Source organism: Pteropus medius, unplaced genomic scaffold, assembly GCF_902729225.1.
Source record: "Pteropus medius unplaced genomic scaffold, Ma_sr-lr_union100, whole genome shotgun sequence".
Taxonomy (NCBI): Eukaryota; Metazoa; Chordata; class Mammalia; order Chiroptera; family Pteropodidae; genus Pteropus; species Pteropus medius.
This window is the reverse complement of record NW_024354502.1, coordinates 16,645,260-16,659,898: the sequence shown is the minus strand read 5'-3', so window position 1 is coordinate 16,659,898 and position 14,639 is coordinate 16,645,260. Positions and strand designations below refer to the sequence as shown.

At 34.4% G+C, this 14,639-nt stretch overlaps 1 protein-coding gene across 3 annotated transcripts in view; it reads left to right on the top strand.

The window, feature by feature from the left end:
- Positions 1–1,586: 1,586 nt before the first annotated feature.
- The window catches only part of OXR1 (oxidation resistance 1), a 306,299-nt gene continuing 293,246 nt past the window's right edge, over positions 1,587–14,639 (top strand). For 2 of the 3 annotated variants that reach the window (XM_039853665.1, XM_039853662.1), the window contains exon 1: positions 4,678–4,849. In XM_039853665.1, coding sequence (XP_039709599.1) covers positions 4,827–4,849 — 23 coding nt within the window. In that variant the 5' untranslated portion in view covers positions 4,678–4,826. Of the gene's footprint in view, positions 1,626–4,677; positions 4,850–14,639 lie in introns of those variants that run through there. The other variant, XM_039853663.1, reaches the window with a different exon arrangement.

Below are 14,639 nucleotides of genomic sequence, written 5' to 3'. Positions count from 1 at the left end.
GATTCGATGTGATAATAGAAAGGAAGGCATTATTGAAAACTCAAATATTCTGATATTTCCTTGATAACTCATTTTGCCAATGTTTATTTTGAATCTTTAGTATAAAAATATTCTTTACATACCTAATGATTCTTCACTTTATACCTAGTATCTCTTATAACGCCCTTAGGGGAATTAGAGGATATGGGTACCTCGTCACCTGTACAATGTATCGTTTAAACAAAATCCAGTGGACCATTGGTCTCACCCAGTTTGAAATTATGCTGTAATGTTTAATGTCCCCTTTGGCTCCAAGCTCTTCTTTCTCTAGGCAAAGCAATAAGATTTACTCCACACACTCAGTAGTCCTTAAGGTCAAAATCATTTTCATTCTTCTCCCAAGTAATAAATTTTATAGGTTTACTGTCTTAAGTATGCAATACATAAAACATACATTTATTATATGGTAAGTTACTTCAACTTATAATCATGGAATCTTAACATTTTAAAAATACAAAGTCATTTGTGTATTCATGGGACTAGGTTATGAAAATACTTTTGCTTTAGTAGAATCACTTTACAGAAGTTCTATATGTAACTAAATGGCAAAGTAATGACAACTAAATGAACATATTAACATATAGTATTCCTTTGGCTGAATTTGAAGCCCAAAATCTTATGAATAAAATGATTAAAAGAATTATTTTGGTAAAGTATAATCCGAGTAATCTATTGTTGTGTTCAAGGGTTGTTCATTTTTATAATAAGTATATCAAATGAAGGGTCTTGTATTAAATTCACATACTACTTTTCTTAACATTGTGCTAAAAGAGTGACCTAAAGAGAACAATTGTGCCTATGTTTATAAATTTAAAATCCTGGCTGGGCATTCAGGGAAAGTCAGGTCACTCCATATATTTTGAAAAGTTTCCCCTAATACATACTTAAGTATGGAAACCGAGACTGATATTGGGGCTTGTACAAATATTGTGAATTATCAAAATGAACATAAAATTTAAACTTGCCTGAAGATCCTAAAAATGTTTTTTTCTGGAAAGGTGGCATCGATAAGCAATGAATCATTTAAATGTCATTTAAAAGGATTACGAACCCACTACCAAGGCTTTTGAAAAACATTACATCATAAAAATATAAACATAACAGACTTTTTTGTGTTATTCGACTCAGTAAACTTTATTGCATGTCTAGTGTGTGTGTGTGTGTGTGTGTGTGTGTGTGTATGTGTGTATGTGTGTGCATATGTGTATTCTTGAAAAAGCAAATTAGTTACAAGATGCAAATAAAATAAAAAGATGATATAATACCAAAATGAATGTCAGAGTGAGTATTGTAATTATTATGAATGGTTACTGTGAATTTTTTTGTGTTCAAATATTTTATTCTTATAAACATCTAGGTTTAAAATAAGAATTAATGCAAGTCTAATATTTATTTTATTTTACAAATCCACATATAATATAAGATTATTGAAATTCAAGTTGTTCATTATTGCAGGTAAAGGACATTGAGAAAAGATTTCACTTTTTAACAGTATTGCCAGCACCTTAGGAAGTTTTCCTGAACTTAAAGGGATTAAAACAATGATACCTTCTCAAAGAAAAATGGAACCGGAAAGATTTCAACAGGCAAGGAAAACTTAATTCGAGACTATTGCAGTAGGGGAGAGAGACCGAATTTATCTCTGCTGAAACTAAGGTGGGAGTGAGCCAGGGGAAGGTTCTGGAGGATGTTAGGGGGAGGTTGGTCAGTGTGAGCGGGCCATCTGTGTTTGCTAATTAGCACTTATGGAAGTTAGGCTTCTGTCCTCCCACAGGGACTGGGCTGTAGGGTTCTAGCTATCTCCTTTGATGGTTACATTTCACAGAGTTGGCTTCCAGGTTCTTGAGAAAGACATTCCTGGATCATAAAACTGGCAGGCTGCTGGAAGAAGATTTACATGTCAAAGGGGCAGAGAAAGAATTTACACGGTCAAGCTTTCTAAAGTAAATAGACTAAGAAAATGGAGGTCGGGGGTCCAGAGTCACAAAGAAGTCTGTCTAAAGTTTAGTCAAAATGAAGGGAATGATAAGAGGCTTTCTTGATCAACTCTTCACTTATATTAAGTCGTACTATCTTCATTGACAATATTTGACCATTTTTGACCTACAACAGTTCCATATGGATTAATCTAAGATCCTGGCATCAGATTTCTTTGCATATTATTTCCACATTCTGCAGAAGTAAACAAATCTGGAATTGTAGTGTTTAATTATATACTTTCTCACTCTAAAATGGACTTGAGAGTTTTAGGTGTATTTTCATAAATATATTGTACATGCGTGTGTTTATCAAAAACATTAAAAATTAATATCTAGTCAATTCGTGTGGTTCTCATGCCTCTTTCCTATATTAGTTTTCCAGGTGTTGAAACCTGACACATTTATCCTTTGGGTACTTATAGGGCAACATTTTTCTCTTGGCAAATATTCCACTAAAATCTAATAGCTTATTTCACAGGCCTGTTTTTTACTTGTTTATTTGTTATTTTCTTTAATAATGTCCCTCAATGCAAACTCTTGGCAAAACTCCAGAGTATTGTTCAGTAAAATTAATTTGGTTAGATATTAAAATAATGACATTTAGATACACAGCTCTCTAAAGATAAAATTAATTAAGAATCAGGTAATACAGATTTTTGAGAGTTTGAAGTTACCAGTTTGGGAACAGAATTTGGGGTTTCCATGTCATTAATAGATGGAAGTCCTGATGCTTTAATAATTAACCAAAGATGGACTTGGAAGCCTCATGTAAGGTGACAATGAAGGATATGGATCTTGTAGCTGCTTACTCACTAGCTGTCAAGGTCTGTTGAAATTGGAATCCATTAGACATGTGGTTTCTTCTCTGTTCCCCTATAACTATTCATGTGTCCTCGTACATACACAGCAATTTTCAGAGTGCATTTTATTTTGTTTCATTTTTTACCCGATGGCATCTATGTTACACAGTGAATTCTTTATGTGCAAAGACTATATTTTATTAATCTTTGTGTCCTTAGTATTCAGAGCCTGGTAAATAGTAAGACACAAAGAGTATTTTGTTTGCTCTATGAATAATTTAATAAAACTGATGTCATTTTTAAAATTATATATCAAATATGTAAAATTGCCAACACACAATGAACTGGTTCCAGCTCCCCTCTGCCCCATGTTTGCCACTTTGCTGCAGTATGTACAGAATCATAAAATATTGAGGGTAAAATTCACCAAGTCTCAAACAAGATGGCAGACAATGCTAGTTTTCTTCTAATACACACTTTGACCCCCTTTCTTTCTCATAGACACCTTACTTTGTTGTTGTCCATAAGGCTGCCTAGAATAATGGCTGCATTTTTCCAGTCTCTATTAGAATAAGGGTGGTCAAGTGACTAAGCTCTGACCAGTGAAATGCAGGTGGAAATGTCATGTGTAAATTTTAGGAAGCATCCTTCTTTCCCTCTTTCTTCTTTCTGCTGGCTGGAACACATACACGCATGCTGGAGCTCAGCAGCCACTTGGAACATGAAAGGGAACTACATGTTGAGACCGGTAGAATGACAAGAAGGGATCCTCCTTTACTGGTGTACATGGATTGCCATATCCACCTTCTGCTTCTTGAGACTTGAGATTTGTTTATATGATAGAGAAATAAACTCTTTTCTAAGCCTTGTTGATTTTAGGTTTTTGTTTTTGTTTTGGAACTTGGCAGCCAAACCTAATGGTAGTGGTTGAGGGCACATCTTCTTTAGAAAACCTTCTCAAGTTCTTAAGCCTGGGCCGGAAGCCCCTCTTCTGTGTTCCTGTGTACTCTGTGTAAACCTTTATGTGAACACTTACCATATTTTATCACATTATCTTTTCTATATAAAAATATCTCGAAGGCAGGAACAATGTCTTATTCATGTGTCATTCATTTTTATCCCTGAGCTATACCTAGGATAGTGTCAGTGCACATAGTACATGCTCAGTAAATGTTTAATTAAACTGTACTGAATTAATAACCTGAACTCATTAATTAAAGAGTCTAACATAGTACCATGGAATTAATTGTACCCTAAGAAAAATTTGGTTCAAGATTATACAACACTGTACACAGTAGATATTCAACAAATAGCATGTGGAAATGTTTGTTATGTACATGCACACTGCTTACCTCCCACGTGTTACTCAATATGAATCCTTATTCGCTCACATATAGTAGTGAACAATTTTTTGTTAGACCTTCAGACAAAACATTTTTGCCAAAGAAGTCCTTTTTCAGTATCTACTATGAGCTAATCATGATCTTTATTCTGACCCTTTTATCACAAGCATATAAAGCTCATTTAAACAGCATAACTGATTGACCATATGGAAAAAAAAATGTGGTGCTTTTGAAAACATGTTTTGTTCTTTTCTTGAATGAACAAGGAATTCTGTATTTGAGAGAGTAACATTTTTCTTAACCTTTCAGTTGATTTGAAAGCTAAAGCATTCAGCTCATCATAGGGTTGGTTTTATTTTACCTTCAATTTATGTCATGTCTTATATTTTAAGAAAACAATTTATATTTTCTTTTAGATGTCTTTTACCATGATAACATTGTTGACCTGGATGAAATAAATCTGTGAAAAGTCATAAAGACCAGCTACTATAGATATCACTTTCTTTTTCTTTATAGGCCTTCTCGAACTGTGAATGCCTAGGTGGTTTGTGCATCATTCCGGCAGCAAAGCTGAAATACCCAGTTATCTTGTCTACTCGACCGACTCTCCCTGTTCTGAAATCAAGAGAAGACTGCTTCCCAAGACTCCTGCCTAGATCGCTGCAATGTCTGTATCTAATTTATCATGGTGAGTGAATTACTTTTTAACCTTAAATGCAAATACATGTCTATCACGAAACACTATTTTATAGTTCGTACTGTCAGAACTGGAGCAGGGAAAGAACTTTAAAAATCTGGTTAACAGAGATTATTGGTTTTATGTTAGGTTGCTATGTGAAAGCAACCTGGAGTTCAAGGTTGATGATTTCAGTGTTGTGGTATCCGAGAACTCTGGAAAGGGCTCAGGCCTCGCACTGAATCCCAGTACCATCCAATGCCTTTCCTTCCAACACACCCTGGGGAGAGAGGAGTAGGAATAAAATAGCCTTTTAATGTTCCTGTCTACTGTGCTATTCCCAGATATAAGACTGACAAGCTGTAAGGGTGGCTCTGAGGGCGGGATAGATATGGCCTCATCAGTATTTTTCTTCAAACTTCTTGTTTCAGCAGAGCTACTCAAACTGGATAGAAATCAAATATGGAAGATAAAATTCTCTTATAGGTTCTTATCTCTCAAGAGGGCATTCTGAGTAATCTTTGACTTACAGTTTATGTTGAAAAGTTGGCAGTGTTTTTTTTTTTTTTAAAGCATGAAGATATTTTTTCTAGAACGTAATCAACATTGTTCTATGGTAATCAAGAGCAGCAATGAATTTGAAGCCATTTTATTGAACTTTGGATTTTTAATATATAAAAAGTTGAATAAGTGATATTATACAAAAATGAATATAAGAGAAACCTAGTAATCTTTTCCATTTTTGTAAGAGCCCATCTCATTCTTGTCTTCAATATGTACTGGAAATATAGATAGCATTAGATTAAAGAATAGTTTCTGCAACTTAGCTCCATGAATTTATTTTTAGTTAAGTAAGCAACTTCTTAAGGGCGAAGAATAGGATTATTTGTTTAGATTTAGAGTAGTATTTCTGCAGGACCTAATTTTTATGAATTTCCTAGAATATGTGCTTGGATCTCTACTGGGTGCTAAAGATCTCAGTTTGAAAAAAATTTAGCTAAAAGATACTCTGTTGAACTAAATTATGAATTATTACCACACAATATATATTTATATTATTATTAAAATAAAAGACTAAACAATTTTTGTAGAACTTATGTATTCCTTCAAAACCCTGGGAGATATTAAGGACATATTTCTTTAAAGGAATTATACTCCTGGCAAACGTATGCGAGGTAAATCCTCAAAAAGCCACCTGCTTGCCAAAGAAGGAAAAGACAGAGAAGGGGGAAGGGGAGGGGACAGGGAAAGAGGAGGAAAGGTGTGGGAGAGAAGATGAAGAAGGAGAAAGAGGAGGAGAGGGAGATTAAAACACAGATACATTGCCATAGCTCAGCATAGGGTGTGGTACAGCCTGGTTCACAGAGACTGACTCTGGAGCCTATCCGTGGTGCAAGCCTTTATGTGATAAATGATTTGATTAAGGGCCAACCAGAACACAGAACTGCACCAAAGGAAAGGTTGTATAGTATAGCTCCAGCCCAATTGCCTAGCACAGCCTACGATTTAGTAGATATTCTATAAATTCACGCTGTGTAAATGAATGAAAAAATGCAAAGCTGGTAATTTAATGGTAACTCAATGTTTTCATTCTAGAAGAAATTTAAATTGTGGAGATGTCTTATAGAATCTACGTATATGAAATTTGTTAGAATTCTTTCCATGTCAGAGTTTCAAATTTTACAGAAATAATCCTTGGAAATGTTCACTTATCAGTACCCTTAATTCTGGTGACAACGAATGTCCCACGTTAGATTTCTGTACAGGGGACTCTGGTTTGTTTTACAAGTGTCACGCTGTCATCCAACGGTGCACGTTTGGCATCTCCATTCTCCCTCTTAGCATCTGAGCTCCCATGAGCTGGCAAGGACGCGTAGGAAGGAAATCTATGCCAAACAAACCACTGATTTTGTGCACTTACACACAGTTTAGAAATTGTTGACCTTTTTTCACATTAACCTTTGTAATTCTTCTGTATTTCCTAACGTTTTAATCTATATGTTGGGAAACGTTTCCCTGTACACATCCGAATAGAGATGTATGGTAACTCAGTCGCTCTCTGGGAATTCCTCACAGAGAATTAATTAATTATTATAGTTCAGGGTTTGGCTCCCTGTTTTGAAATCCAGAAACTAAGGTATGAAAATACTAACATTGTAAAATAAACTGGGTTGACAGATTATTAATTTGAAATGAGATACGTAACTTTTAAGTGCACAGGGTGCTCGCTTTGGTCTGACCAATGTAGTCTCTACCTGCAGTAGAAAACGGCAAGTGGGAAATTTGGCTGAAGCTGCATAATCGTATCAAGGATAGTTACAGGCTTCCCGTACTCAGAGGAATTGGGATAGAATGCACCAGGCGGGCTGTGTCTATCAGTGAGGATGTATGTGCCAGACATTCCATCTGGTTCTTAGGGCAGCTTCTTCATGGCTGGGAGTCAGAGTCCCACTGCTAGTGTTTGTGTGCATGATTCTTCTGAGCTCCACCTCTGCCAGACTTCCCTCTGCTAGGCTTTCTCATTAATGTTGGCTCTGAGTATATAGTCAAAACCTACTTCATCTGTGACCAGTTTGGTCTGCCTACCATACCGTTCTACATATCTGACCATGTCCATGCGTTGATTTTAATATTTAACTCTAAGGCTTAATGGACAAATTGATGCTTGATTGTGATTCCCATATCAACCTAGGAATTTAGAAATATATAGTCAAGATACTTACATTCATATTTATAATTACCCAAGCAATACTCCCAGGTTTTAAATCTCCAGTAGAAGAAGTTATCTTTTTACATATTTAAAAAAAAGCTTTCTTGCTTTAGTAGTTATGTGTATGAACCTTGAAAAAATATGAAATAATTGGATCTTTCATGCAGAATTTCAAAAAGAAATACAATCTAGGAAACTTCCAAGTTTCTAGGAAACTATGCAGTGTCAGCCAGGTAAGGAGAGTGGTGAGAATTGATTACAAGAGTCACACGGTGACATACAACAGCTGTTTAATGAATCTTTCTGTTTACCAAATAATCACCAGAGGGAGACAATGATTGAGTTGATACTGGATGAGATAGAGACAAAAGGATGCACAGAATCAGTTGCAGACATCCATGAACAGGTGACAGGTTCCAGGCTGCGATCTAAGGGAAAGAATCGTCGCTGGTGGCAACAGGACACATGAAGTATAAACAGGAGACATGAAGAGGCACAGGCAGTTGAAAAAGGGGGAAATGGTGTGATGCCAAGGGATGCTCGAAAGGACTTTCAGTTCTTCCTTCCCTGATAATCATGCTTAATCCTTCCTTAAAAAAATACTTTTATAAGATGTATGTCTTATATATTTATATATCTTATACATCCACAAGATGTATATCCTATAAAATAAATAAATGTTATATATAAAATATATACATATATATATATATATATAACATTTTAAGACTTACAATTTTTACAACGTGCAAGCTAAGTAAATATTATTAAGAGTGAACATTTCCTTGGCATTTATCACATACCAAGCACTTTTTTAAACACTAGCAGAATCTAACACATGTGTCCTTTACAATCTAACCTTGTGAGGACTGTAGTATTATTATTTGCATTTCCTCAAGTGGAAAAGTGAGGCGTAGAAAGTTAAATGACTGGCTTGATGTGACACAGCCACTAGGTAGCAGAGTCAGGAAATGAATGCAGGCAGCCAGTTGGTGCTCCTGAGCACTAAACTGCGGTGTGAAACAAAACTCTCCATGTTAAAACAGTCTCCTTGCTCTGTGCATGTGGCTTCAAGACAAGTGCCCTATTCCCATTTCCAGCTAGGCTCCCTTAATTTCCTTCAGTATAGACATCCTGGCCCTCTCCCGGAAGGAAGTGAGAGTCTGGTCCTGGGAACACTATCAGGCATCGGGGTAGTTTCAAGAGTGGGGTGTGTGACCTAAATCATACCATTCATAGAAAACCACCATTATAAATGCTGAGTTATAGTATTCTCTACATATGCTCACATATTTTTTTTGTAAAAATGGACTCAAACCATGCATGGGATTCTGCCATATTCTGTTTTCACTGAACAATTTTTAAGGCCTTCTCTGTATTTGATGGATATAGAGTGACATCATCACGTGTAAGGACTGGGTGACTTTGTCTAGCGGTAGCGTTATTTATTTCACCCATCTGGATTGGACCAGCACGTGTTTTCTAATTTTATTTTTTACTATTCTAAATACTTCTGTTTGGAGGAAAATTATTTAAATGTTGCTGGGTCACAGGGTTCTGTGCCATTCAGGGGACCGGCAAGGCCCCATCTTACTGCAGCTCCCTGGGCTGTCGATATCAAGTCTGCAGAGATAATAAGTATTTCTAAGAAAGGATCTCATCACCTCATCTCCTTTTTTTTTTTTAGAAAAGAATTCATCCTCTATGTTAACTTTTTCATCAGATTTAGTCCCTCATAAACATTGAAAATGTGCTGATAATTGTCAAAGAAATATTTACTTATAGTTGACTAATAGAATTTTATCAGACGTCAACAAAATAATCTATCATGCGTACCCATAGATTGGAAAATAACGAAGTGTAAATTGTATAAATTAATTGTTGTATTGACTAAATTTAGAAGTGATAAGTGGTCTTTATCGAATATGCTTATAGTATAAAATGCTATTTCGAATGTTGGTGAGTTTAATAATGCTCTACTAGGAGATGAAAACTAATTTGAATTATCTTCCTTATCCAAAAGTAATAGTGTGTTAGAGTTCCAGAATTAAGATGCAAAATTAGAAGTATAGATACTTTCTTTTGTCAGGTTACTTACATTATTTATAATGTTTTTTATCTAAGTTCTTTAATGAATAAATGAAGAAGTGAATCATTCCTTATCACTCCTCAGCACCTGCATTTAGGAGGAAAAAAAATCTGGTGAGAGAGAAGCAACCTATTTATTCTAAGCGGGGGTGGGGGAATCAGAATCTTTCCTCAAAAGTTGCCTTAGCCACTATTCTGCAAACAACTTATGCTATTTACACTGTTAAATGGTGGGCTCTCAGAGACAGTGTTTGCAGCAGCAGAGGAAGCGGAGACTGGAATTGTCTCTGTTTTTGAAGGGATCAGAACTCACAAAGGGGAAAATGTAGATAAAATAGAGATTGCAAGGGAAGTTTTTACCTCGAGTTTTACAGTAAAAGGTAAAAATCAGAATTGTCAATAGCCTATTATTAGAGAAGAGGAAAAAAAGGAAAAGATGAGATGTAAATATAAATCTAATGTTTCTAACTGAAAAGAAAAAAAAAAGATAAGACCTTGTGAGTGACAGGAAAAGCTTAGTTGGCAAGATATTGTATTTCTCAGCATGGTAAGTGCATGCTAAATGAATAACTAGTAAATTTAGGTACTGGGAAGAGAGAGTGGGTTTGAAATCCTAAAACTTAAGAAGCCTCATGTAAGTGGGGCTGTGCAGCTTGTAAAAGTGAATATAGAATCCATCCAGAGCCTAGAAGAAGAGCAAATTGATTTTAGAGAACAAATAAGGAGCAAATAACCTAGGAGAGGCAGAGAGGAGAGAATAATATAGCCAATGAATACTCAAGATAAATAAAAATGTGTCCCCAAAATTACATAATACTTTAAGTCATAGTTTGGTTATTTGGATGCAAGTCAATTTACTGAATTCTGAAAAATTCCAGTATGTGTTTCTGTTCATAATATGCCTTTTCAAATAGAAATAATTTCATTATTTTGATCTGGGCTTGACACTTGAAGTAAACACATATTTTTAGACTCTTGACCATTTTTGGCTTTGAGCTCTGTGCCTTTAGAAGTAGCTTTTTAAAAATTAAATATTTGTAGGAAACTTCCTGGATGTTTTTCTCCATATATCTACATCAAATTCTTTCTTCTTATAGAGTCCAATAATTAGTAAGACAGGTTTTTAAAAAAATTTTTGTTCTTAAACACTAGTGCTAGTTAGACGTGAATCACATTTTGTAGGAAATTGTTTGATAAGTTTTGGTCTGCTTAGAGGAGTTTGCTTTCTTATGAAGTTAATGAGTCGGAGGTTGCAGGTTTGTTCCCACAGGAACCAATTAGTTTCACTCACTTTCATAGTCGAAGCCTACACCTGTAACCTTGGCCATTCCTTCGTCTCAATCTTGTCATTGGTTATAAGTCATTAGAAACAGTTGATTGATCATCACCAATTCACAATCAGTATTGGGGAAAAACAAACACTCAAATCAAGTGTTTTCATCATCCAGGTCTGTAAATATGCTTTGATATATGTCTTTTCATCATTCACAGTGGGATTATAATTTACTCTCTTGTGAAAGAACTACAGTGAGTGATCATGTCAGTATTTTCTTAGACTTTTGAAGCTTTAACATAAAACTGGGCAGTCCATTCCAAACTTAAGGTTAGAGTTACTGGACACCAGCGTTTTTGGGACTTGAATATTTAAGATAAAGACTGGTGAGTGGTCTATGAAATAATCTTAGTATTAAAATAGTTATGTAGACTAAGATATGTTATTTTCAGTATGATCAAAATTAAAATGACTGAAATCTTAAACATTTTTTGCCATTGGTGTATAAAATTTTCAGTCATTGTGTTATCCTTGTATATATTCCCCATTGTCTTCTTGTGTTTGTTTGTTTATTGGATTTTATTCGTTTGTTTATTTTGTATTTGTTTTTAAAATTGTGAAGAGAATTCACCTTGATTTTAAAACTATTTCTGTTTAATCGAGAAGACATAAAACACTTTTCACCTCAATTGGATAGTCACTAAAAGAGTTAGATTCATTAATTTATACTCAGCTTTATGTTTCTTTTTAAAGAATAGGTTTGTTGTTATGATTTTTAATAGGAATTTAAAAATAATTCCTCTGAAGTTAGAGAGATGAATTAATGTAGCTAAGTTGTATGTATATAAATTGAAGGTATTTCCTTACATTTATATTCATCCATCTTTTCATTTAACAAAGATTTTTGAGTACCTGCAATGTACAGTTTTCAATGCTGTGGACAGAATGATGAATGAAACAGAATTTCCTGTTCTCATTAAGCTTATATTTTAGTGCTGAAGACAGATATAAACAGATAAACAAATATTTTTATATTATTAGATAGTGATATGTATTTTGAAGAATAATCAAACAGTAAAAAGAGTGATGGGAGTGAGGAATTGGTCAAGAAAAGCCTTTTGGACAAGGTATCATTTAAATGGAGAGGGAAGGAGCTTAACAAATCTTACAGGAAATCATTTCAGGCAGAGAAACGAGAAGGACAAAGGGCCTGAGACTGAAATGTACCTGGTGAGTTTGAGGAACCATCAAGGAAGCTGGTTTGGTGGAAGTAGTCAATAGAGGAGAGAGTCCCAGGAACTGAACTTGAAGAGGTAGCAGAGAGCCATGTAGGTCATGAGACAGACTGGATTATATTTTAAATGTGATGGGAAACTTTGCCCTCACTTATTAGATTGTAGACAAAAGTTCATATAAAATATAAATGTAGTAAGACTCAGTAAGTATTGAGAGCAGAACTTTGATTTAATTTTGTTTCAAAAGGACCTCTCCATGTTCTTCAAATTTTATGAAAACCATTTATATTCTTAGTATAAACACTCAGCATATATAATTAATAAGATATAATAATGAAAGAAAAAAGGTTAATGAAAAACCATTTTAAAAATATAGCTTGTCTCATTAGCATTCATTTGAAAAGATTCAACCAATCTGATACATCTGAATAATTAAGACAATATAAAAGAGAGTTCTTCTATAGAAATATTCTATTTTGCATTAAGGAGTTTTACAGTATATGATTGAAATGCTATTATAAATTGTGGAAATTTAGATTATCAGTTATCCAACTTAGTTTTACATTTATTTTTAAATCTCTCCCCTCACCCCTTTTCATGAACTTCAAGGCTATTTTCGTTATATAAACACAAAGGTGCATTAAGCAATGAAGTATCTTCCTTATACCGGTTATTTAATGTGTGCGGTTTTAGTGAGGAACCAAATGTAACACAGCATCCATCCAAGTGCTAACATGTGTTTCAGAGAGAACATTGGCTTAAAATTACTAGGAGTCTTTTCTCAGAAAAAGAAATTCACTTTTATTCTAAGGTTATGCCTTTTCTGTACTTTTGTTGGTAAATATGGTTTCTTCTATGGTACTGGTTATAGGTAGAAGTTAGATTATTTTTCCTTTTCTATGTCTTTACTTGACAAAATAAAAGTTGGAAATAAAATATTGATCCCACTCTTCCTCCAACGTGTGTGTGTGTGTGTGTGTGTGTGTGTGTGTGTGTGTGTGTGTGTTTAAATTTAATTGGATCATGAAACCAAAATATCTAGAACTTCTGGTATACTGGGAATTATTTCAAACCTTCATTTGTCACTGTGGGGCTGTAGATTCAGTGTATTAAGAAAGCTCGAAATGACTTTATTGCCTAGAATGGGGTAAACTGGTCTTGCCAGCATATAACATCCAAACTGTTAGACCTATGCAAGCCACTGCCTACATAAGGAGGCATGGCTAATCTATCCTTTTTCCTGGATGTACCTTTACCACTTGATGTCTAGGAAGTATCTCTATAGGGTTACATTTACATCTTTCCTGCTATTTTTTTTCAGTCATATTTAACAATGATTTATTTTTCTTCTCTTTTTAATTTCTTTATCAGATAGTGTTAATGTTTTCCTACTGGTATTCAGCAAATTCATCTTTTATTATGGACAGAATAATTTACACAGTTCATTGCTCAATGCTACTTAACTTGTTAATGCTACTCCCAATTAATAAGAAATATCTATATATAATAATAACTAGGCTTTGAGCCTTTGAATGCATTTTGATTCTGCAGAATTTGGAAAGGTAAGTGTTCTTATGTTCCCATTTACAGAGGTCATATAAATGGTATCTGATGAGTTGAAACTATTAATTACAGACAGCAGTTGAACTCAAATGAAAAATGTCCTTTGATCTAGGTCTGCATAGATAAAATGGTGCATGATTTCACAACTTCAGTGCTAAATGTTCAAAGCAGCCCAGTAATGGCAGCAGAGACAGAATAACTTCCACTGGCAGATGACCAGGTGCCCCAGGTCTCCCTATTTCAGTAGAGAGCTTGTGGTAGAAAGCTGAGGTTCTGAGAGACATCCATCATCTTTTCCAGCTGATAAATTTCATGAAAGAGGGGTATGATTGTTCCTGATGGTTTTTAAGCTTTATGCACACGAGCTTCATAGACTCCTGCTATAACTGAAAATTGGTTTTACTCTAACATTTGACAAAAAAATTAGATTAGGTTAACTACTCTTTGGTTTTAGATTAGTGATACAAAGTCCTTTCATGAATATGACAGGAAAAAAAATGAAATTCAAACTAATTGATGTTGGTGGGTGCATTTTCATTTAGACATTTCCCTGAGGTTTTTATAGTATTGGAAAATTGCATTCAGATACAGAATTTGCATAGAATGAGGCTCATTGAAATTTCGATGATATGTTTCAATCCATAATAATTCTTTTTAGTGTTTTTATGGAAAACTACCTAGATATTAGAGATAACTGTAAAGATGATGATATGAAAAGATTTAAAAAGCACCTATTAATTCAGTTGCCTGGTGAAAACATTCATTATAGTTATTACTTCTGGGTTCTCATGAACTGAATATGAGAAAGTAATTTTTCTGGAATTGATGATTTACTTGATAGCCTTCCATATTTGTTCCTAGTTCAGATTTTAAGTGTTTAGAGAATTAAACAGACCTGTAAAATGCTTATTCTATTTGGCAAATTATAAATAT